Source organism: Ambystoma mexicanum, chromosome 8 (assembly GCF_040938575.1).
Source record: "Ambystoma mexicanum isolate Mex_15411 chromosome 8, UKY_AmexF1_1, whole genome shotgun sequence".
NCBI classification, from domain to species: domain Eukaryota; kingdom Metazoa; phylum Chordata; class Amphibia; order Caudata; family Ambystomatidae; genus Ambystoma; species Ambystoma mexicanum.
The window spans coordinates 351,868,668-351,894,696 of NC_090929.1; the positions used below are offsets into that span (position 1 = coordinate 351,868,668).

General features: G+C 49.8%; 1 protein-coding gene across 3 annotated transcripts in view; it reads left to right on the forward strand.

Moving 5' to 3' along the window:
* Positions 1–26,029, forward strand: part of LRSAM1 (leucine rich repeat and sterile alpha motif containing 1) — a 3,131,994-nt gene that overhangs the window by 1,204,921 nt on the left and 1,901,044 nt on the right. For all 3 annotated transcript variants that reach the window (XM_069609805.1, XM_069609807.1, XM_069609806.1), the window contains one exon: positions 5,247–5,337. In XM_069609805.1, coding sequence (XP_069465906.1) covers positions 5,247–5,337 — 91 coding nt within the window. The remainder of the gene's footprint in view (positions 1–5,246; positions 5,338–26,029) is intronic.

A 26,029-nucleotide genomic window follows, 5' to 3' on the forward strand; every position in this document is an offset into this window, starting at 1 on the left:
CTAGCTGTCAATCAAACATGCTAAGTGGTGAGCTGACCGGCTCACCACTTGGGCCAATCACACAAGAGTGCGACTTGAGTTACCAAGGTAACTCAGTCCAGGGTGCCTAAACCCCCTCCTGCACCCCCTGTGGTACCCAGACAGAGTGGCACCACTTTTGGAGGCTTCTGTGGAGAAGCCCGCCAAAAAGTGGAACAAAGTGCTCGACTTGGGTTGGAGTCACAGAAGAGAACACAAACGCCATTTTAGAATCGAGTTCTGGCAAAAAATACCAACCGGCGAATTAATATTAAATAAATAAACCGGCGGTATGTTCGAGGCTATGAGAATTAAATAATTAAAGTTGGTAGCCTCGAACAATGGGAAAATCCCATAGAGATATATTCGCGGTCTAATATAAAAAGTAGTATCCACTGCCACCAGCCAAAACTCGATCAGGGGGGCCGGAGACGTGCCCCCTCGACTAACAGACCCCGGGGCAATCGAATTGCCCCGACCAGTACGTCCACAATATGATGGTTTGTGCTGGTTTCTGTTCATAATTTGGGACTAGTAAAGCCAATGGTGACTTTACATGCCCTGGGAGACAGTCAGTCCCAGGGTATGGAGTCTATGGTGGGGTGTCACTGACACCCCTGTGTCACTGCACTGAGGGTGCTGTGTAACACACATAGTAAAATCACATGAGACCCTATGGAGTAAAAGACCCCATAGCCCATAAAACACATTAACAGTCAAAGGAACCCCTCAAATCATGTCCAAGAGTGTGAAGAAAAGAGACTCACTCTTGGCAGGAGAAAAAAAACAAACTCCAGAAATCCAGCAAAGCTGCTGGGGGACTCACTAGGTTAGGAAATTCAGCCTAAACAGAGAATTCTCCCTAACATGGGCTTCCTTCCGTAAGGAGATGTTGGCGATTTTTGAATCGCAGGGCTCCGGTCCATCCGCGCCTCCGAGAGAGGTCGGCTGTGACCGTACTAGAGACACCGCTCGTACGCCTTCAGGCTTGGGTGGTCGGAACGATTCGCAGGAGAGGTCCTGCTCGGACAAGGGGAATCGTTCTAGTCCTGCCTGTTCCAGGTCCCGGTCCTCAACGCCCTTGAGACCGTGAGAACCTGTGCAGTCTTTGAAGAAGACATCGACCCCTGCAGCGCCGAGGTAGTCGACGGAATCTCTCGAGGCTCCGCCTCCGAGGAAGTCGTCGACGTCATCGGCGCCTAGGCTGTCGAGAGACATGCTCGGGGCTCCGCCCTCAAGGCCTGTGTTGAAGCCGTCGATGCTGTCGGTGCGGCGCTCGATGTCGACGCCGATTCCGTCAACGCCTTTCGAGGCTGTTTTGTCGGAGGTACCCCGTGTCACGGTGGAACCCCTAAAAAGGCTCTGGCCAAGGCAAAAAATGTCTTTATCCCTTATTCTGTGCCCACATTCCAGCCTCTGGATTATATTTCTGAGGTGGATGAGGCTTCTGAAGATGGGTTGGTTCCTGACACAGTACCAGACGAGATTATATCTGGTCATAGCCAGATTGAGGACCTGCGTCAGTCGCTGCACAACGCCAGTGGTCTGGACACCTCTCCGGAGGTGGAGTTCTGTAGGCCTGAGCCTGGCACCCATGCCGAGTCCTCGTACCGGCGCCTTATGTCGAGGGTCACAGATTACTTGGGGTGGTCTGCGCCACCAGTGGATTTTTTGCAGGATGACCTGACGGATATCCTCGACCAAGGTCCACCGACTGACCCGGTACTGCCATTCCATATGGACTTGCAAAGAAGGGTGGCAGCGGCTTGGACTGCCCCAGAGTCTCCTGGCAGTGAGCAAGTCTTTGCCGCGAAAATACCGTCCAGCCAGTAGCTACCCCTGCTACTTGACCACGCACCCCACTCCGGAGAGTTTGGTGGGGCAGGCGGCTACGGCCCCAGCAAAGCAGGCGTCGTAACCTATCATCCCTTCTGGTAGGGACGACAAGCGATTTGATAGTTGGGCAAAGAAAGTGTTTTCTTCAGGGGGTATGGCTCTTCAGGCAGCCAACTCCGTATGTGCCTTGTCTCGTTTCACGCACACACTGTGGAACTGCATTTCCTTAGCGGCTGAACATATTCCCCAAGGGGAGGAACGGGATGGTTTTCTTGCTATTATACAGGATGGCAAGGATGCCATGTGGGAGTCGTTCAGTCGGGTCTGGACATGGCAGATTGCGTCAGCCGGTCCAAGGTGGCGAGCACCGTAATACGCAGGTTTGCGTGGTTGCGGAAGTCGGGGTTTGCTCCTGATGTGCAAGCCCGGCTCCTCAACATGCCCTTTGATGGTGAACATCTTTTTGGCAGCAAGGCTGACGAGAGCCTTGAGAGGTTGCAGACCTCAAAAGCTGCAGCGAAGTCGTTGAGCGCTGGAGTTTGCCAACTTTTGCCTTTTCGTCCTAGGGGACAGCAATGGAGGGGAGGTTCCTTTCGCTATTACTCCTCCTTTAGTAAATCGAGAGGAGCTGCAAGTCAAAGGGGCCACCATAGGAGTGCCAGAGGTGGAAAACAGGGTACTCGAGGTGCCAAGGCCGCTCGGGCAGTTGCCTCTTTGCCCTCAGGCAATGCCGCTGCCGCTTCAGCTCAATCATGAAACCAGGTCCCATGGTTCGCCGGTTGGGGGAAGGCTGGCGCAGCGTCTTGTAGAATGGCGTGCCATTACTTCAAATGTGTGGGTTCTGGAGATCATAGCCCACGACTACTGTCTTCCCTTTCGGCAGAGGCCTCACGACAATCCACCAGGGAATCTCTCTTTGAAGAGTCCAGATCTGCTCCTTGCGCAGGAAATACAAGCCCTGCTGGAGAAAGGCGCCATAGAACTGGTGCCTGTAGCGGAGAGGAACAAGGGATGGTATTCCCCTTATTTTTTGATTTCAAAGAAAGACGGGGGATTGAGACCCATCATGGACTTGCGCGGTTTGAACAAACTCCTAAGGAAGGACAAGTTCAAGATGGTTACTCTCTCTCAAGTCCTCCAGGCCCTTCAACTTCAGGTCTGGTTGGTGTCTCGACCTCAAGGACGCTTACTTTCACGTGCCGATCCATCCCAAGCACAAGAAGTACCTGAGGTTCGCGGTTGGCGACTCGCACTTTCAGTTTCGGGTCCTGCCGTTCGGATTGACCTCCGCCCGAGGGTTTTCACCAAGCTCATGGTGGTGGTGGCAGCGTATCTCAGGAAAGGGGGGATTCACGTCTACCCCTACCTGGACGATTGGTTGATCATGGCGCGCTCTCCCGAGCAAGTCCTGAATAATCTGTCTGTCACCTGCCACTCCATCCACAAGCTGGACTTCTCCCTCAACTTAAAGAAGTCCCACTTGACGCCAACTCAGCGGCTCCAGTACATTGGAGCAGTGCTCGACACTTCCCTGGGGCAGTGTTTTCCTCCCCAGGTGAGGGCTCTTCATTCAGCAGATGGTACAAAAGTTTCGACATGCCCAGAGTCTCCCGGCGTTCGAGTACTTGAGGCTGCTCGGCCTCATGGCATCCTGCATTCTTCTGGTGCCAGAGGCTTGACTGCGGATGTGATCTTTGCAGTGGGCTCTCAAGATGCAGTGGTCACAGACCTACGGCAGGATGTCGGACCCTGTTCAGGTGCCGCCCTCGATCGCCCAGGAACTTTGGTGGTGGGTCGACGAAGGCAATCTGATGAGGGGGCTCCATTTTGGCTGCCCTGGCCGGAGGTGACGATCGTGACGGACGCATCCCTCACGGGATGGGGCACTCATGCCAACGAGTTGACAGCGGTCGTTGGTCTCCTTCGGAGTCCAGACTCCATATCAATCTGTTGGAGCTGAGGGCCATCAGGCTTGCCCTGAAGGCTTTTCTGCCGACTGTGTGAGGAAAGAATGTCCTGATTCTGACGGACAACACAGTGGCCGTGCACTACCTCAACAAAAAGGGGGGGGGGGCAGGGTCACTTCCTCTGTGCAGAGAGGCGATGCAGCTCTGGTTCTGGGCCATCCAGTAGGAAATTTCGATCTCGGCAGTTCATCTGGCCGAAGACAAAAACAAGACGGCGGACGCTCTGAGCAGGCAGAGCGCGATCTCTCACGAGTGGGAGCTGGCTCAGGAGATTCTCCTGGAGATCTTCGCCCTTTGGGGGACCCCTCAAGTGGATCTCTTCGCCTCCAGTGTCAACCGGAAGTGCAAAAGGTTCTGCTCGCGGGAATTTCCTCCAAGAGGAGCCTTAGGAGATGCGTTCGTGGTACTCTCTTACCTGGTAACGTTCTTTCGATGGGATGGTCCGACGACATATTCCATATCGCTCCCTCCCTGCCTACACCACTACAGAATTTCTTATGCGATTGCAGCGTACGTTTCGCAAGGCTTTCTGTGGTCATACTGGCAGAAGATTGGTGCCACACGTTCTGGGGAAAAAACTACAACTGAGGCTACGGGCGTCATGCTTCCTACTTATAACATCCGGTGACGTCGGCTCGACGGAGGCCCTCGAGGACAGCGTATCGACGTCATCGGCGCAGGACGCAGACGCCGAAAGATTTTCCGAAGCAGCACAGCTGTGGTGATTACTGTCATGGATATGGAATAAGTAGTCGGAGCATCCCATCGAAAGAATGTTACCAGGTAAGAAAATAACTTGTTCTTCTTTTGTACATTGTTCTTGCAGGGTATTAATGGGAAACAAATATGCCGTTTGTGTGTAGGGCATGAGTATGTAGGTAGGATAAACTCATACATAGGCACAATAATAGTTTTTAACTTGCATGCATCAGAGAAGCATTATATTTGTTTTTTGTGTTTTCCATTTTGCACATCTATTTGGAATATTGTGATTATATGATGAATACCACAGCTAGACTAGATAACTGGATTATTGAATGCTGAATTCGTTCTTTTGGAATAGTCATAATGTTGGAGCTATTGAATATATACTACATTTAGTGGGGGTCAAGAAAAGACAAAGGGAAAAGAAATTCAAGAAAAAAGTAGAAATAAATTTATATAATTATTTACCTAAAGTTTTCTTACTTGTTTTTCTTGTAACTGATTGTATTTGTTTGCTTTTTGAGGTTTGTTTGAAAAAAAATTTAATTAAGAAAATTCAAACTTCTTGTGATGTTAAATTATGTCTCTGCTTCTAGGAATTTGTCACAGCTTCATGCCTACGTTTCTTTTCGTGAGTGTTTTTTTAAAATGCCATTTGCATTTTCAAACTATCCCTCTGACGTGTTCCCAAAGACCTACGAATTTTTTGTTTGTTTGCAGACCCTAACTCTGGATGGCGTGGTCATGACATATCCCCCGTCAAGTGTATGCCTAAATGGTACAGAATGTATCCAGCAGTTTCTGTGCAAAGGTAAGAGCAATTAAGCAAAGACTTTTGTGCCGCACCAAACATATTGATTGAGTAGCAATGAAAAAACACTAGATGCGTTAGCAGGCACATAGTTCACAAGCATGCAGTGAGATTAGCAGATTGGTTTGACAAATTAGTGGTGACAGCAAATGGCCAGTAATCACACAGGAGGTGTACATAACATTTACTGGAATTATGTTAAAGGATTGTAAGCAGTGATGGTGTTGTGAGGCTTTTAAGTATGCAGGACAATATTTATGCTGAAAGTGCATTAAAATACACGGTTGAAAAATGTAGGCGTGGGAGTGTTGGGAGAAGATGCACATGTCCTATCAAATCATTTGAGAGTTTTTCAGGTTAGATTTCCTGTTGTGTCATTTTCGACTAGCACCTCTCTCATGAAGTTAGCATTGAACAGTAGTAAAGTGTGTTGAAGAAATGTCTAAATAAAATGAAGTACACAACAGTGAACATTTTAAACCTTTCCTTCTGTGCCTTCAGTTGGTGCACTCCCTTATTTTAAGCTGAGAAAGACTGTCCTTCCTCTTGGGTATTTACCTCCATGCAAAATCTGCTGTAATGGGGTATGGCATGGATTCATATGCTCATGAATATTCCCAGTCATCAGACCGGGAATCCTTGGTAAAAGAAAAAACAGTTTCACTTCCACTTACAAACTTTATTTCTCCTATAAATCAATCACTGAATTCTGGGTCACACTGCCCCCAGCCAACGACTACCCTCTCCCTAAGCCTCTCCTCTGGCAGCCATCTTCAGATTTTTACTGCACGTTCAAGTGTTGGGAGTCCTCGAATTTTGCTCCATGAGCTATTGTACGTTTTTCACGCTTTTCTGAGAAAAAGTCCTATTTTTGTCAAACGGAGCCTGTGTGCTATTCCTTTCCATCGGCCGACAAGCGGGGATCCGTTTGTCAGTGAATTTCACGCCCTTCAAGGGCAAGGAACATCGACTTTCGTTGAAAGTTCCACAAGGCCATCAGGCCTTCTCTGCACGCCAGACCATGTCGGAAGAAAAGAAAGAGGGAAGCGCCTTTTTGAAGCTCTGCTCCAGCTGCGGACTGCAGAACGTGTTTGTAGAGGACAAACACCTTCAGTGCCTCTACTGCCTCCACCTGGACCAACGAGAAGGAGACTGCGAAACCTGCCTCGGGTTCAGCAAGAGAACCATGAAGGATTGTCACAGTAGGCTGGCGGCATGGCTCAGCGCCAAGGCCTCTGCCCCATGCCCCAAGCAAGGGCATGACTCACCCGGGACCGGCTGGTCCAAGAAGTAGGCTTCTAAGTCCTTTGAGGGCGCGCCATCCGTGGTGGCCCAAAACAAGGCTAAGCACTGCGAGTCAATTTCCGTCAGGGTCGCCGCGCAAACCGGTCCTGCGATGGGCAGGGCGCGATCAACCTCACCATCTGCCTCCATTTCCATCTATCGATCAATCTCCTCTTCTAAGAGGAAATCGGCCAAACAAGCTAAACTGTGGGAGAAGCCCCAGAAGCCTGGGATGCAAGAAAAGGCCCAGGTGGTTCAGGAAGAATCATCGTGTGGAGGCGGGAGGCCTCGGCCGGGACCGTGGAGGAGATAGAGGAAAAGAGAATGCGTCACTAAGCCAGAATCTGACCCCACTACAGACGATGACCTTGCCACGGCAGGCGGTTCAATAGAGCTAGTTCCAAGACGACTCTGGGGCTCCGGAGTCTACTCCAGATACTTCTTAGTAAAGAAAAAGACCAGAGGCTGGAGGCCCATTCTAGACCTGCAGCATCTCAACAAGTACCTCAAGTCCCAAAAATTCGATGGCCATGTTGCAGGACATGCTCAGCCAACTGGAGCAAGGAGACTTCTTGACGTTGCTGGATCTGGAGGACACATACTTTCACGTCCCCATTCACAGGAAACATCAGAGTTTCCTGTGCTTCATAGTGCAGCTGAAAGGGGCCCCTAGGGGTCCCTCGCGATATGGAAACAAGGCAATAACCAAACACGGAAAGATGCGCCAGACACGAGGTTCAAATTCCCAATGCTAGGGTTTATTTCAAGCAAAATAGTCCCAATTGGCCAACTGTGGTCTTACGCCCCGCGACGTGAGTTTCCTAGACCTCGAGGGACGCAAGAGAGCGAATTACATACATCAGTTACATATATACAAAATGCATATCATAAAATCAGTTATGTCATGTTTAACACCCTTCTTTATTAAGTTTCTTTGAACTCGGGATGACGATGGACATTTCCGACGGGTATGACAATTATGACACTTTCGATGTCTATTCTAGTAACAACGTGCAATTTAGAAAGTCCGGAGGCATCTTTTAGTTGTTGAACAGAACACAGTGGTTCTGTTCTTGGAAGCAAGCTGCACACGAGGGAAGAGCCACATTGCGTGCTTTGCTATCTATGAGGTGCTATTCGTGTCCTGGGAGCCGACACGCTCTACAGGGTTTTGCGAAGGGGGGCCGTAGGAAGAGCATAATTCAAGCCTTTAGCTGTTTTATTCTAACATATTCTACCATCGTACGAGACTGGCTGGCAGCTGTGAAGTGATTAAATGCCCTGCAGCTCTCCCTCAAGGCTACAGAGAGGGAGCGTGGGCGTTTCTTTCTGGGCTACTCATGAGGAGTTTTCAACGAACTCCTCAGTCCCGCGACCTTGCCCTTTCATATTCAGACAACAATGTTAACAGTTGAGCAGAGTAAGCAGAATCTGCAAGAATTGCAAGCTGCAAAGCAGTTTTAGACAGAAAGCAATGAGCAATGGTTAACAAGCAAAATGGTGATTCTTGCTACGTTTAAAATGGCCGTTTGTGCTGGGGCGTGGCTTGGAGCGCCATCGATGTGGTCGCTCCTCTGAGGCCGCCCGTGGGATGCCCGCAGTCGCCGTCGAATTCCGGCGGTTTTAAGCGGGGTTCCGCGTCGCCAATGCCATCTAAAGCGACCGGAACCGACATGGCACAACCTGGCTAAACATAGCCCTCGACCGAGGAGGCGTTCTACCAGAATTCAGCGGCTGAACTTCTCCCCCGTCTTCGACCGAAGAAACCAAGATGGCCGCCAAGCCGGAACCCAGCAGCACACTCCGCACCCAGCGGTAGTGGGGCCCTAGAACACCGAGGAGCTGGAGAGGGGGAGCGGAATCTAAACCAAGGCGACCCAGAACACTCCGGGTTGCGGCCTCGGCGACCACAGCTTACATACACTCTGAGGGATCGAGAGAGCAGGCTTCTACCCCTCCCCCCGCGGCCATCCTGCATCATCCCCGATGGAGACCCTCTCCCCACACCAACGTTTCCTGGGGCGCCCCTGCCCACTCTCCCAGATCTAGCCCAGAGCGGGGGCCGAGGGTGAGGAACTTCCCGAACGCAGTCTCCTGCCGTCCTAGGCCGCGCTGCTGCTCTCTTAATCAAGACCGCCTGACACGAGCAACATGTCGAGGCAGACAAAGGTGAGCAAGGGCACAGATATCTCCGCCATGTTTACGGCTCCGGAAAAACCCAAGAAACAGGATCCTCCTAAACTGACCCCACAGAAGCCACAAGAGGATCGGGGTGCTCTCGCCACTAACGGAGACCTGATAGCCTTCATGGCGGACATCAAATCGGAGTTCCGCGCCTGCCTCTCGGCACTCACCGCTAAAGTTGACCAAAGGATCAGAGGGTCACAGAACTCGAGCAGAGGCTCGGAGAGATCGAGGACCATTCCCAGGATCACGCTACCACACTGGGGGAAGTGTAAAAGTCTATCGATTCCTTGCATCACAAAATAAGAGATCCTGGAGTTCAAACATGAAGACCTGGAAAATAAGGCACGTCGAAATACCCTCCGCATTTGGGGCGTCCCGTCCTCTATCCCCGACAACAAACTAGCGGACTACGTGGGAAGTTTTTTCAAGGCCTTACTCCCGGATCTGGACAAATCCCAGCTCCTGCTGGACCGGACCCACAGACTCCGCCCGCGCCGTGGGACAGATTCGGACCCCCCCCCAGATGTTATCACCAGGGTCCATTTCTTTACGACGAAAGAGGCAATATCAGCGATCAGTCGCCAAGGAGATGAGATCACTTTTCAGAGCACTCCTCTTCAAATATACCAGGACTTCTCACCACTCACCCTCCAGAAAAGAAGAGCACTTCGGCCTCTGACATTGTTCCTCCAGGAGCAACAGATCTGTTACAGATGGCTGTTTCCGACAGCTCTCCAGTTTACATATAACGGCACCCTACGTCGAATCAGCCACTTGGAGGACGCTGAGAAAATCTTACACTCAACCTCACCCCGAGATCCTTCCACGCCAACCCCAGAGGGGACAGAAGATTCTGGACTGCTTCCCTCTCCAAAGCCCAAACACACTCCATGGTCGTCGACCCAGTGGAACAACAGAAAGAGATGAACGGGGACGCTTCCACGATTTCAGGCTCCATCAGCAAGTAAGTCTGGACATTGATGCCCCTGCTTGAAGTAGGACCCGCCACCTAGATTTCGAGCTCACCAACCTTGAACACGGTGGCGGCGGGCCACACCCATGGTTCATACCCACTCCAAGGATACTTTCCACCCTTTGTTCCTTGGAAACCCACAGTACACGATACGTGATGGGACAGTTGGCCCTGTTGGCCTTAGGTATGACCGTACTGACAATGTCGGTCTACCTCCCTGTTAAAGTTGCGGCCCCCCGTTGGGGCTCCGCGTTAAAACCTCAAGTGCAGGATGATATCAAGAGTTTCCCCAACAGACATGGCAGTTGGGCCTCCACCCCTTGACCCCCCCCTAACCCATGGAACGGGGAGTGAGTCTGCAGAGGACCTTCAGTCGCTTCGGATCCTTTCCCTGAATGTTAATGGCCTGAACTCCCCCAACAAGCGAAAGTCAATTCTACTGAAACTTCGTGACGAAGACGCAGCGATAGCTATGCTTCAAGAGACCCACCTGCTGTCGGCAGATGTATCCCGCCTTCGATCCCGGTTATTCCCGCTCCAATTCTTCGCCTCTGGCACAAATAAAAAGGGAGGTACGGCGATTCTCTTCAGGAAAGATCTGAACCCACAGATTCTGGAAACGAAAATATGCCCAGAAGGCCGATTTACAGCGATTAAATGCCTCCTAATGGGAGACCTATATACCCTCATTTCAGTATACGCTTCCAACACTGGACAGTCACACTTCTATGACTCCTTGGGCACATCTCTCGCTAGCTTTGTGGAGGGCCAAACAATTGTCGGTGGGGATTTCAACGGGGTTCCTAACCCCACCAAAGACCGATCACACCCCCCGACTCCAAGCGACTTCGCCCAAGCACTCAGCCTCCTTCGATTCTTCAGGACGCTAGAGATAATAGACTCATGGCGGGTGTTCCACCCTGACGAAAAAGATTTATCCTTTTACTCTTTTGTCCATCGCACCTTCTCAAGGATCGACCTGTTCCTGATCTCCCCGCATACGTTCCCCTCAGTCAAAGAGGTCACCATCGGCACAAGAGCGATATCCGACCATGCCCCAGTGCTCCTGGAACTCCGGGTTCATAACCCTAACCCCAACATCCCGCGTAAAGGGATACTGTACGACCCGATTCTCAATGACATGGCCACCAGAGACAAGATCGCAACAGGAATAAGAAACTTCTTTAACGAAAACCCAGCCTCAGACACCTCATTAGCAAACAACTGGGACGCCATGAAGGCAGTAATCAGGGGCTCCCTAATAGCCCAAGGTGCGGCCTACCATCGAGACGGACATCAGACCCGGATGGCCCTAGAGAACGAACTAAGAGGCCGAGGCTCTCCACAAGGAGAAAGGCTGGTCCCCCAAAACACAACGGATCATCCGCACGGCATGGAAAAAACTGGAAGCCCACTACGCGGAACAAACCGCCCAGCTAATGGCGAAGGCCAAACAGTCATACTACGCGAAGGGCAACAAGGCGAACAAGTTTCTGGTGGCCAAACTAGCCAAGCAGAGACGCATCAACGCAATCACGGGCCTGCGTGATGCCAACGGGGTCACACTATACTCAGAGCCCGAGAAGCAACGCCTTGCAATAGATTACTTGGCCCAAATCATGAAAGCAACCCCACGAAACTTATCACGACAGCAGGAATACCTACAGCAGGCAGCAGTGCCCCGGATCTCCGACGCAACGAGAGATGAACTGGAGGAGCCCATCACAGGGGAGGAAATTGAGGAGGCCATCAAATCACTGAAAACACGGGCCCCCGGCCCAGATGGCTTCTCAACCAGGTTCTATAAACTGTTCAGAGCACAACTGGCCCCCCACCTGGCTACCCTATTCAACTCCTTCAGGGAAACGGGTGCGGTGACCCCATCGATGCAGGAATCAACCACCATCCTCCTGCCCAAACCTGGAAAAGACCCAAGAAGCATAGCATCCTACAGACCAATCGCACTTTTAAACATCGATGCGAACATATACTCAAAAATTCTAGCAACCCGCTTGAATCGCGTCTTGCCGAAGATCATTCACCCCGACCAGGCAGGTTTTATCCTAAACCGGACAGCAGGTGACAACATCCGGAGAACCCTGAACCTGGTGGACCTCGCCTCCCGGAACTCCCAAAAACTAGTCTTGGTGGCTCTCGACGCAGCTAAGGCGTTTGATAGGGTGGATTGGACGTTTATGAGACATACCCTAGGGGCCTTCGGCTTCGGACCAGCTTTCCAAACGATGGTGCTAGCCAATTATGATAGCCCTAAAACAAGCCTGAGGATCAACGGCCACAACTTGGCCCCAATCCCCTTGTCATGCGGAACCCGGCAAGGCTGTCCACTGTCGCCCTTGCTCTTCGCTCTCACCATGGAGCCCTTCGCACAAAAAATTAGACGGAACGACCACATCAAGGGCATACAAAGTGGCCCCACGCACCATAAACTCACCCTATACGCGGACGACATTTTGCTCACGATCTCGGAGGCCCACTCATCCCTCAAACATGCGATACACGAAATCGCCAGCTACGGCGAAGTCTCAGGCCTCACTATAAACTTCGATAAATCATCCGCCTTGGGTATTGGCCTCACCACAGTAGAACGAGAACCATTGACTAGGATGTGCCCAATAACTTGGGAAAAGAGCGCCATCCCCTATCCTAGGGGTCTACATTCCGGCTGACCCGAGGGATACGTACAAAGCCAATTTTCCCCGACTCTTCATAGAACTGGAAGGCGACTTGAAGCGCTGGGAGACCAAGAGGGCTCCCTGCTCGGGCGCATCACTGCATGCAAGATGAACCACCTTCCGAGATTCCTATACACATGCGCTTCACTACCAGTGGCAATCCCCACGCCAACTCTCCGAGGGATCCAGAGGAAAATGCTGAACTTTATCTGGAGAGGTAAGAAAGCGAGAATCCCTCTCAGAACTATGCTGGGGAGCTCCAAATTGGGAGGGCTAGGGGTCCCAGACCTACAGGCCTACAGAGTGGCAGCCCAACTGGCCGAGGTCCAAGCCTGGCAAAATATGACAAACCGCCCCAGATGGGTGGAGCTGGAACAATCACGGGCACCCCTACCCCTGCGATTTCTACCACACATCCCGCCCCCCCTCAGGACCCATTGGGGAGAGCTCCTGCTATCAACCAAACACACCCTCAGCACCTGGGACTGGGCGCTAAAACGAAAGGGAGTGCCAAGAGGTCTGAGCCCACGCTCCCCGGTCTTTCATAATCCAACGTTCACACCGGGTATGAATCCTCGCAACTTTCGTAACTGGATCAAAGGTGGGCTGGAGACCATAGACCAGCTGTATACGGGGGAGAGACCTCTCACATTCGCCCAATGCAAAGAGAAGTTCCATCTCCAGGAACGGGATAGATTCACATATATTCAACTACGCCACTGGTGCTCGCATCCCCAAACCTTGCAAGCAGCAACACGCCCTCCTACTGCCTTAGAACTCACCCTGGGAGATCTTCCAACCCGCGGCAGAGTATCCACCCTGTACAGACGCTTTCTAAGCGACTTCCTGACCACAAGGACCCGCTGCATGGCCCAATGGGAAGCGGACCTGGGTCACCTGATAGAGGACCAAACTTGGGTTGACATATGGACCAGAACACATACCTCGTCCACCTGCATCACCAATAGGGAATGTGCATATAAGATCACGCTGCGGTGGTACTATCTGCCTCTCAGACTTCACCATATGAACCCCCAGGTGGACCACTCTTGCTGGAGAGAATGTGGCCACCCAGGCTCCTTCTTCCACATGTGGTGGGACTGCCCGAAGATCCAACCATTCTGGAAAGCTTGCCTAGGGTCCATCTCACAAATTACCGGAACGACGATTCCCTTGGAACCAGAACCGGTTTTGCTGGGTGCTCCAATTCCCGGGACCTATCCGCGCTCCGGACCCAGAGCGAAACTAGTGACTCACTGCCTACTAGCAAAAACGGTGGTGGCCCGAACCTGGAAAACCCCAGAAGGCCCTCACATAGCCCAATGGTGGACCAAACTTTGGGACATTCTGATAGCGGAGAAGGTGACGGCAGCACAAGCGGGAACTCTTTGTTTCCAGAATATCTGGGCCCCAGTGTTGGAATTCGACCAGCGCTTCCCCGCCCTGACCTACAAACCCACCAGAGCCCGCTGGATCTTAAAAAATCAGGAGATCCCGGAGGAAGACACATAGTCGCTGAGGCCCAATTCGGACCGCCCGGGAGAGAGGAGCCCGCCTACAGGGCCTATGGGACAGATGGACCAGAGGGAGGAGGGAGGGGGAAGTCGCAGGGGGGGGATAGAGGACTGGGGTTCAACATGCCTAAATAACCACTGCTTATACTGTCTGTACTTATCATCCTGCCTTGATTTAAAATAAACAAAGTTAAAAAAAGAAAATGGCCGTTTGTTGGTCAAGCATAGCAGTCTATATTTCTATAATTCGGTGCATAAGACGGTTGACCTACGGCCATCAAGTTACGTCTGTCATTCAAATGAAGGGTATTCACTTTTCCAGATTGACAAACCCTCCTTTTGGCCGTATGCCACGTCTTATTCATTCATTGTATCCTCTTTGGATGAGGATAAGTCTGGTGTATCTATGTCTGAACCTTTCATGCTATCATGAGCATCATCTTCATCATTAATGTCTATAGCCATGAATTGTTTTACTGTTTTTGTTTCATCAGTGTCTCTGTTATTCCGGCCAACCGTTTGTTTTCCTCTCAATAGCATGTGCATACATCCCTTAGTACATCCATCAGTTATTTCAATGCAAACTATTGGTAAGCATTGTATGCAACAGCAACATGTTATGAATATACCAAGTACCACCATCAGTATCGAAATTAACTTCCATCCCCAAGACTGCAATAATCCCCAAAACCAGGATCCTATCCCCCAACCCCCTTCTTCAGTAGAGAGTGTGGAACTTAGGACATGTAATTTCCGGATTGCTTTAAATATCGTAGGGGACTAATCATCTATATACACACAGCATGTAGTTTTTACGAGTTTGCAAACTCCCCCACGATGAACTAATATTATATCGAGAGCCATCCTGTTTTGGAGTGCCATTAGTCTTATTCCTTTTTCTTCTAACGTCATATTCAATAAAATATCCGTTGTTGAATCTATTGTATTTTTTTATATTCTAGACAGTTTTCTTATATTGTAGGAATTTTCTATTTGGCACAAGAATGGTATAAATGATTTGGCTATATCTATTGCTATCATTCCATCCTCGCTACTCCTTTGAGTTCTACCTTTTGTTCGTCTGGCTACTTCTGCTGTCTCCAAGAGGAACACTCCTGGAAACAGACCTAGGTAGCATGTACTTCCCCAGTTTCTAGGTAACCATGGATATGTTTTTTTCCCACATATAAAGTAAACAGGGTCCCCTACGTACACAGGTTCTATTTTGTGCTTTAAAACCACTGTGTTCAGGCAGTTGCTAAACGTTCCTACTTTATAGGAACCCTTTTTCTGTAAACATAGGGGAGCAGTTTCGGGGCTGTGATCCACTGTATAGGCAGGGGGCACAGCATCTTTATTCCACTCATCCCTCATTCGAAATGTCATTACTGACGTTTCTTCTGCTGTCGGGGTTGGTCTATTCTGCCTGTGTAGTCTTAGTCTTGTTGTCTTTCGTGTATTCTTCCTCATGGGATCTGGTGAAAACACGCGAGCTTTGTGGAATATGGAACAACCCACAGGTCTCGTGATCACTTCCTCAAATTCATTCATATTGGTCTCATCTAGCTGACCTGTATTACTCTTGTTCCATTTCCCAAAGAACATTGCACTCAACGATACTTCACATGAATAAACCAATGGTAATGGTTGTACATACCAGCCTATCCCTTTCCCACCGTGCTGTGGTAAATGGGCACAAACCCAGCAATCTTTTTTCTTTAAAACCGCATGGGTCATGTTCATGATGAGCAACAATGTATTGTTGCCGTAGCCCTTCTCTGTCTTTCTTCCATTGGGGGCAAAGTACCAGTGATTACATGAACCGGGCTTTCAGTAGCTGCTTTCGGAAAAAGTGTTTCTAATGGGTGCACGGACTCCAGGAACCATAGTGTAATAGCTGTTATTGTTGGTAGTACCATACTTAAGAAACACAGGACTAATGTCCAAATCAGTACCTTATTCCTTTTACCATGCTTTTTCCCTAAATGTACAGTCTCTAAATCTATCATCTTTTCAGCAGGGGTGCAGGAGGAGGCTGAAACTGGTCTTGATTTGTTCTTCATCGTCCTTCTTCTTGCTGGCAAAGTTCGTCGCAAAAATGTCTCTTGTTCTTGATGCCAGAAAAGTTCAACGAAAATGTCACAGTTCAATTCTGCCAGCCCTTTCACAGCCTAGATCACCTATTCACTCCGAGCAAGATTAGTTGTGTTTTCTTTTTTCTCCCACTGCTCAGCTGATTTCTTAACAGTTCTTTATTGATAGAGTACTATGTGCATCCAACTTGTCCTGCTCTGGCTTAGGACACATGCACTCCATCAGCCTTAGTACTTATGTGTGTCCAGCTTGTCTTGCTCTGGCTCCTGACACATGTACTTTTATAAGCACACAGAGGAGCCGTCAGTCTTGAATTGTCCGACTTGCACAACTCTCACACTTCTCTCCTCTACGCCCCTGGCTCCTACTCCGTCCGTGAGTGGAACCAAAGGCAAAAGAAAAGCACCAAAGATCTGTGGATTACTTTGCCTGTCGAGGCCGCAAGTTATACCGTTTCACTCCTGGTATTGTATGATCCGTGAATAGTGCCGTTGCACTTCCAGTATCAGGCTCAGTGTCAGCCTGCGGCACAATGATGGGTAGCGATGAGCGCCGTGGCAATGATGTAGTTTCTTTCTTTGGCTTTGGTGCGTTTGCAGAAACTGGTGGGCGCCAAAGGGGTACACACGTTGTTTCTGCTCATGTTTGCAATGCAGGGTTTGTGTCGCTCGGCAATTATGTTGTTTCTGCTGAGCAACGTTGGGGCATTTTTCGCCCTTTCCCCTTACTGGCAGCCTCCTCAGGCTCTGTTTCGAGTTTCACTTCTCGCTCAGGCTGATGCTGTGGTAGTGGACTGGCAACAGTTTCTTTTGTTTCCCAGACCGTTTCCTTTCCCTGGTCGTTGGAAGTTGTCAGCAGTCCTGGGAATCTTTTGGCATGCGTCGCATGGATCCATGCCTTCCGTCTGTCCACTCGAATGGCCGTTTGCGTCGCCAAAAGTACTTGGTAGGGGCCGCACCACCTGGGTGCTAATGCTGTCTTCCGCTCAAAGTTCTTTATTAAGACCCAACTTCCAGGCTCCAGCGAGTGCCCCGCTCCGGTGTATCGCACTGGTAACGCCTCCTGCACCTGCTGATGAATTAAACGCAACTTCTGCATTAAAAGGCCACAGTACGTGCTTGACATAGGATGCTCGACCTCACATAATCTTTTGGGCTGCGGAGCGCACCATACATTTGCCGGTCTCCTCATTATAATTTCATAAGGGGAGAGCCCAGTTTTAGCCTGCACAGACGTGCGCATGCACAATAGCGCTAGAGGTAATGCATCCACCCAACTCAGCTTGCTCCCAGCACAGATTTGAGCTATCTTTGACTTTAAGATACCGTTATGTCTCTCAACAAGCCCGGCAGAACTGGGATGCCTGGAACTGTGGAATCGTTTCTCTATCTGCAGACCTGCACAGATCTGTAGTACTACTGTGCCCACAAAGTGTGGGCTGTTATCTTACCACAGGACACGGGGCAACCCAAACCGGGAGAAATACTCCTTCAACATTACTTTTGCCGTTGACATGGCAGTACAGTCTTTTAAAGGATATGCCTCCACCCACTTGCTGAATGCACAAATCACCACTAACACATATTTGTAGTTCTGGCACCTTTCCATTTCTATGAAATCAAAATGGATCACCTCAAATGGCATAGAGGGTGGGCTAAAACTACCTACTGGAGTCACGGTTCCTTTCCCTACTTTGTGTTGCAGGCACGTAATACAATTCTGCACTAGCCTTTCTGCATTCTTTTTTATGTGGTCATTTTTCCATACTGTGGATAAATGCTGTACCATCTTCTTCGTGCAAATGTGGGTAGGGCTATGCGCCATTGTAACCATTGCGGTTACGTAACAATTTGGCAACATCCAGTTCTTGGTCTCTTTGTCCACCCAACATCCCTCCAAATCTAACTCAGCAGAGCCCTCAGCCCACCCCTGAATCTCTTCGGTCGTAGCCTCAGCTTGCATTTCTTTGACTGTGGCAACTCTGTTCTCCATCATACAAGATACTTCCTCCGTCTGTACTGTCATCATTTTATTTCCCAAATCTGTGGCTGTTTGCTTCGCAATCCTGTCTGCAAATGCGTTTCCCTCTCCCACTTTACATGTTACTTTTTTATGCGCCTCGCATTTCACTATAGCTAGGCGCTTTGGAAACGTGAGTGCAGACAACAATTGCACAATCAAAGGGCCATGCTGAATCCTGGCCCCATGTGATGTCAAGAAACCCCTCTCAGCCCAGAGTCGGCCAAAGTTATGAACCACGCCAAAGGCGTACTGGCTGTCAGTATAAATATTCACGTTCAAATTCTCAGAGAGTTCACAGGCTCGGGTCAGTGCTATTATTTCTGCGGCTTGTGCCGAATTGTAGGGGATTCTTCTGCTTTCTACAACACTCTCTAGGGTAGTAATTGTATATGCGGCCGTTGATGTGCCATCAGGTAATTTAAAACAAGAGCCGTCACAAAATAACTCCCCATCTGGCTCTTTCCGTGGGATGTCGCTCAAGTCAATTCTTCCCTTTGTTTCTTCTTCAGTGACCATTAAACAATCATGGGGTGGTGATTCGTTGTCACCAATTTCTGCTATGGGCAGTGGCATTAATTCTGCAGGATTCAATGCACTACACCTCATAATTTGGATGTGGGGGGCAAACGAGATAAGCTCATATCTTGTTAGTCTAGCTGAGGTGAGGTGTTGCGTCTGTGTCCTATCTAATAGAACGTCTATAGCATGTGGCACCATCAGAATTAAAGTGTGCCCCAATACCATTCCTTCCGTTTGTTTCACTGACGCAGCAGCCGCTGCGACGGATCGCAAACATCGTGGTAGTGCGCGCGCTACAGGGTCCAGCGCGGAAGAATAATAGCCGCACGGCCTATTTCTTCCACCTTGTTCCTGTGTCAAAACCGCCAATGCACATCCTTCACTCTCACTCACAAATAGTCTAAAGATCTTTTTATAGTTAGGAGTGCCTAAAACTGGCGCAGCACACAATGCAGCTTTCAATTGCTCAAACGCTTTCTGACATTCCTCATCCCACTGTAAAGGCATCACTGCATCCTTTTTAGTTAACTTTATCATCGGCTTCACAATCAACGCAAAATTACTGATCCACTGCCGACAATAAGAGGCCATGCCTATTACAGCTCTCACTCCTTTTTGAGTTTTTGGAATAGGCATACTAGAAATACTTTCTATGCGTTCTGATGTTAATCTTCTCCCTTCTTTCGAAAGTAGGTAACCCAAATAAGACACCTCCTTCTGATTATACTGGAATTTCTTCAAACTTGCCTTGTGACCATGGGTCGCTAAGTGTGTCAATAGTAATATAGTACTTTCTTTGCAGATCTCTGTTGTGTCAGCAGCTAATAATAAGTCATCTATGTACTGCAAAAGTACGCAACATTCGGGTAATTCTAGCATGTCTAGCTGCTCTTTTAGCGCTCTGCTGTAAATGCTCGGGCTTTCTGTGTATCCTTGTGGAATGCGTGTGAATGTGAATGATCGACCTCCTAGAGTTAACGCGAATAGATATCTACTGCTTTTATCCACTGGAATGCTAAAGAACGCGTTCTTCAGATCAAATACACTAAAGTATTCTGCAGTGGCCGGTATCATTGTTAGTATTGTTGTGACATCTGGGACCAAAGGGAATTGTGGGTCCACCACTTTGTTCAATGCGCGCAGATCAATTATGAAACGATAGGGTACTTCATTGCCTCCTTTCTTGTAAACTGGAAGAATCGGGCTGTTGCACGTACTACCTGCAATTTCTTCAACCACCCCCAATCTCACCAGGTCAGTAACAATACTTTTTAATCCCTTCTCACTTTCAACAGAAATGTTATACTGGGGAATTTGTTGTAATGTAACACCTTCTTTCAAAGTCATTTTTGCTGGCTCTATTTTCAAGCATCCTACATCGTTATCATGCATTGCCCACAGACAGGTTGGTACTCTACTTAGCTCTTCTGGTAACGCTTTTGACATAAATTCCGTCACCGGTGCATCGTGAGGCCACATCGTGAGGAACACCCCATCTGCCGTACAATGTATAACTGCCCCCAATTTTCTCAACAAATTTAATCCTAGCAAGTTCTCCCCACAATTTTCTGTCAGAAGAAATGGACATTGTTCCGTAAATGGCCCTATTGTAATTGGGACAGCTTCGGACATGGGGTTAATTACCGGTGTACCTGCGAACCCTACAGAAACATTCTTTTGCCCCGACAGTGGGATCTCCGGAACCAAGTGATGGTCTATCGAACACTTCTGTGCCCCTGTATCTACAAGGAAACGGTGCTCCTTATTCCCGACTCTCATTTCTACATAGGGTCCTCTCTGATTCACGGGAATAGACACTGGTTCCGACCCCTGCCGTGGGCTGTCCTATCGCGAAAATAACACATCGTCTGATGTGTAGTCACCGCTGCTGCTATAATACGTGTTTGGCTGTGTATCAAAAATATTCCCATTTCCCCCTCGGTGTCCTCCACTCTGATCATTTCTCTGTTGGCCCTGCCCGCCCTGATTTTGGTTCGGAACACTTTGGTTCAATGCCTGGTTCTGTTGCGCTTGGTTTTGACCATAGGATTGGTTTTGAGTACCTCCATTGAAATATCCCTGCTGCATGCTATTTCTGCTTGGGCCATTTGACCCCTGATGGCCTCTATGAGGCCTTCTCTGGCCAAACCCACCTCTATTCTGTAGGTGCGGGCATTGCGCTCGCCAGTGTCCTTCCTCCTTCCAGTACGCACATTGATTTACTCCCAATGACACCCCGTGCATATTATTCAAATTTCCTCTGCCTTGTGCATTTCCTCTACCTCTATTGTATCCAATGACCTGCTGCAGTAACACTCCTACTACCGTTCGCATCGCTTCTTTTCTCATCTCCAATGGGTACCCATTACATACCTCACTTACTTCCTTCACTGACGTTCTTTTGTTTGACATCCATCGCATTGTACCCCCACCCATGCCTGCAATCTTTGTTTATCACCAATTTGTCCCGGTGCCGGCAAATGCTTTGCACCACCTGAAAAAACTGTCGGCCACGATTTTTGCATATACAACCTCGACGCCTCCTTCCTACCTTTCTTAATACTCTCCTTACTATATTCAGGTGTAGCAAACATTTCAGCATATCTATCTTCCATTTCATTTTTTAGTTCAATGAGTTTGTACACATGTTTTCTTACATCCTCATCTCTTTGCTCACTGCGTGCTAACTTATTCAAATCTAACAATCGTTGTGGCGGTAAATTCCCAAGTATCTTTTTCCATTCTCCCACCAAAAATTCCCCCATGCATTCCAACACTACCTGTCTCTCGTTGCTTTTTCGGTACCCATACAATGAGGCCAATGCTGCCGTCCCATCGTTTCCTTCTATGTACATTTCTGCCTCTTGCCGTAATTCAACCTTTCTTTCTCTGCTGATCGCGCTTCGAGTTACCCGTCCAAATCCTGTTCCTTCCGCCCCGCCTCTCACCTCCCCGGTCTCAATTTCGACTTCAGGAGGGGCGGATGGTGCTCAATCTGTCTCTGGAGCGGGAGGTGCGGATGGGACAAGTGACACAGGTGGCATCTGTGAAGGGCCTTCCTGGGTGCTGGGAAATTGTGTGTCTGCGGTCTGCGCTTGTGGGAGGGCTCGAGCTGTGGGTGGGGCTTGGGTTAAAGCTTGCGTGACGGGAAGTGCTTGGTCTACGGGAGGGGGTACGAGAGCTACTGGTTGGGCTTGTGCAGTCACTACTGGCGTGTTTGGTTTCAATTCTAGTTTTGGGCCTCGACCCGTATTAGTTAGCAAATGTTCCATTAATTCATCTATTATGTGTAGTTCCTGCTGCGGCTATATTCCTTCTATGTTCATTTGCTCACGTCTCCCTTCCTGTCTTAGACTTGCCGTCCACTCCTCCTCCTCCTTTTCTTCTACTACCTCAACCTTTGATTTGTGCCTACGCTCATGCTTCTCTCTACTCCTAAATCGGAGCATTGCTTCCCTCCTCCAATCTTTGACAGTCTCAAAAGCTGCGGGTCGCGCTTTTTTTCCTAATCAGCACCCTTTGTAGGTTATCTATCCTCGCAATCTCAAAGCTACCATTAGTCGGCCACTGATGGTCGGGTTGCTTTCTAGTTTGCCTATGCCAAATTTCACAAAATATTATCGCACCCACACCATATTTTGCATGCATGGACATTTGAATTTGCAAAATCAACAGTCTACCAAAAATCAGGTTTTTATTTGAATCGGGGAATGGCTCACCTGATAAAACAAGTCGCCTGTCCTAACGCAACCTCTCCCAACGTCGTGTCTGCGCTTCTCTGGCCTCTGCCTCGCTTCGGGACCCTCGCCTCTTTTGCCCTCTGGCCCGGTGCGTCGATTAGGGATCAGATGTGTGCAGATCTGCGAAGGAATCTCTCCTCACTTCTACAGGGCGCCCCGTGCACCTCTTGATCCCGGCTCGATCGTCCCGTCCTCGCCGTTCTTCCGCCTTTACTCCGTTACAACGTATATGATGGGGCAAGTGGGGGAGGGTCCCTATTCGGGCGCCATCTTGAAAGAGGCCCCTAGGGGTCCCTCACGATATGGAAACAAGGCAATAACCATACACGAAATGATGCGCCAGACACAAGGTTCAAATTCCCAATGCTAGGGTTTATTGCAAGCAAAATAGTCCCAATTGGCCAACTGTGATCTCACGCCCCGCGACGTGAGTTTCCTAGATCTCGAGGGACGCAAGAGAGCGAATTACATACATCAGTTACATATATACAAAATGCATATCATACAATCAGTTATGTCATGTTTAACACCCTTCTTTATTAAGTTTCTTTGAACTCGGGATGACGATGGACATTTCCGACGGGTATGACAATTATGACACTTTCGATGTCTATTCTAGTAACAATGTGCAATTTAGAAAGTGCGGAGGCATCTTTTAGTTGTTAAACAGAACACAGTGGTTCTGTTCTTGGAAGCAAGCTGCACACGGGGGAAGAGCCACATTCCGTGCTTTGCTATCTATGAGGTGCTATTCGTGTTCTGGGAGCCGACACGCTCTACAGGGTTTTGCGAAGGGGGGGCCGTAGGAAGAGCATAATTCAAGCCTTTAGCTGTTTTATTCTAACATATTCTACCATCGTACGAGACTGGCTGGCAGCTGTGAAGTGATTAAATGCCCTGCAGCTCTCCCTCAAGGCTACAGAGAGGGAGCGTGGGCATTCCTTTCTGGGCTACTCATGAGGAGTTTTCAACAAACTCCTCAGTCCCGCGACCTTGCCCTTTCATATTCAGACAACAATGTTAACAGTTGAGCAGAGTAAGCAGAATCCCCAAGAATTGCAAGCTGCAAAGCAGTTTTAGACAGAAAGCAATGAGCAATGGTTAACGAGCAAAATGGCGATTCTTGCTACGTTTAAAATGGCCGCTTGTTGGTGAAGCATAGCAGTCTATATTTCTATAATTCGGTGCATAAGACGGTTGACCTACGGCCATCAAGTTACGTCTGTCATTCAAATGAAGGGTATTCACTTTTCCAGATTGACACAGCGAAGACGCTACCAATTTAAGGCCCTCCCTTTCGGCCTGAAATCGGCACCCAGGGTGTTTACGAAGTGTTTGTCACCAGTAACAGCCTATCTACGTCTACAGGGGATACACTTGTACCTGTACCTCGACGACTGGCCCATCTGGGCCAAGTCAAGGGAAGTAGCCGTCGAACACACAGAGGACCACCCGGCTGCTGTCAGATCTGGGATTCTCCATCAACTATCAAAGGTCCTGCTTGACACCATCGCAGAATACACTGTTCCTGGGAGCCAGGCTAAACATGGTCTCCTGCCAGGTGTCGCCCTCAGGAGAGAGGGTTGTGGCCATACTGGGGAAGGTACAACGGCTGTTGTCACTGAAGACCGCCACAGTGAGGACCATCAAGTCGCTGCTCAGCATGATGTCGACGTGCATCTACCTTACCCGACTCTGCAGGTTAAGGATGTGACCTCTTCAGGAGTTCCTGGACGCTCGCTGGGTACAAGTGTCCGGAAGCTTCACAGACCAGATCTCTCTCGACGAGGAGTTCCGTCAGGCGATGAGATGGTGGGACGTCCACTCCCAACGTCGCCCGTGGCACAGGGTTTCAAAGCCCCCCATTCCAGGAGACAGTCACCACGGATGCTTTCCTGGAGTGCTGGGGAGCCCACACTGGATGTCTGCATGCAAGAGGCCTGTGGCTGCCGGAGGGGAAGGACCTGTACATCAATATCCTGGATCTGCGGGCAGTGTTCTTGGCCTTCAAGTCATTCCTTCTACCCCTGAAGGCCAATGTGGTGAGGATCTTCACGGACAACACAACCGCAATGTTCTACATCAGGAAGCAGGGGAGCACCGATCCTCAGCGCTCTCCAGAGAGGCGCAGGATTTGTGGCACTGGGCCGTCGACCAGGAGATGCTCCTCATCCCTTTTCACCTAGCAGAAGCCAAGAGCACCATCGCCGACTCCCTCAGCAGGGAGCTATGCTCCTGCCACGAGTGGGAACTACGGCAAGATCTGGTGGACCGCATCTTCCTTAAGTGGGGCAGACCCCAAATCGATCTGTTTGCGACGGTGGCAAACTCCAAATGCCAAAAAGTCTCCAGCAGGTTCCATCAGCCGAGGAGCATGGGGGACGCGTCATCCTTCCCGTCGGATGGCTTGTTCCTATACGTGTTCCCTCTCCTACTGCGAGTCATCAATCAACTCAAACAGTGCTGATGCAGGATGATGTTCATTGCCCCGGCGTGGCCGAGGCAGATTTAGTATCCGGACATTCTCAACCTGTCAGCAGCGGACAACCGGTCAAGCTGCCGGTGGTCGCGCCTCTGCTCACCAGAGAAGGAGGTGCTCCTGCACCACGACCCAGGATCGCTGAACCTGAGGTCTTGGCTCCCGCAGCCCTAGAATTCGGAGGATACGAGTTGCCGGCGGCCTGCACGGAGGTCCTTGCCTGGGCCAGAGCATCATCGGCTCTTAAGTGCTACGGGCACAAGTAGAAGCGTTTCGCTATGTGGTGCTGGTCACATAAAATCAACCCTTTGAGGGTCACAACCCCACAGATTCTTCCATACTTGTTGCACTTGGCCAAGGCGGGGCTGGCACAGGCCTCTATCAAGGTGCATCTGGCGGCTATCTTCCGCTACACTAGGTCTCCAGGACGATCTTCTCTTTGGTCCCATTGTCTCGTCAAGGAGTTCCTCAAAGGGCTTTTTCGATCTTTCCCCATCAGTGAAGGCTCGTGCTCAGGGGTGGAAACGCAACGTGGTGCTGACGAGGCTCATGGGGACCCTTTAGAGCCTATGCATCAGGCTCCTCTCAAGTTCCTCTAATGGAAAACGGCTTTCCTCGTGGCCTTCACCTCTGCCAGGAGGGTGGGTGAGATCCAGGCCCTATCCTGAAAACAGCCATATCTGACTTTTCACAAATCTAGGGTGGTGCTGCGGATGCACCCCTTTTTCATGCCAAAGGTTCCGTCGGAATTCCACCTATACGCGCCTTTGGTGTTGCCTGTGTTGTTTCCAAAACCTTCCTCACCGGCTGAAAGGACTTTGCACTTGCTGGACGTTGCTCATTCTCTGAAGTTCTATGTGGCACGCACAAAGAGTTTTAGAAAAACATCTCTACTATTTGTGAACTTTGGTCCTGTGAACCATGGGAAGGCCTGGTCAAGGTGGTTCTCCGGCTGTATCATACACTGTCATTGGTTGGCAAACTGAGCGCTGCCCGGTCGTCCGAGAGCCCATTCCACCAGTCTGATCGCTGCGACAACGGCGTTCCTGTCTAATCTTGATAGCCCCGTACTGGCCCAGGCAGACCTGGTTCTCCGACCTGCTTCAGTTGGCAGTGGACAATCCGATTCATCTAGGGTCCCAGGCCAATCTTCTATCCCAGAACAACGGGATGATCTTTCATCACAA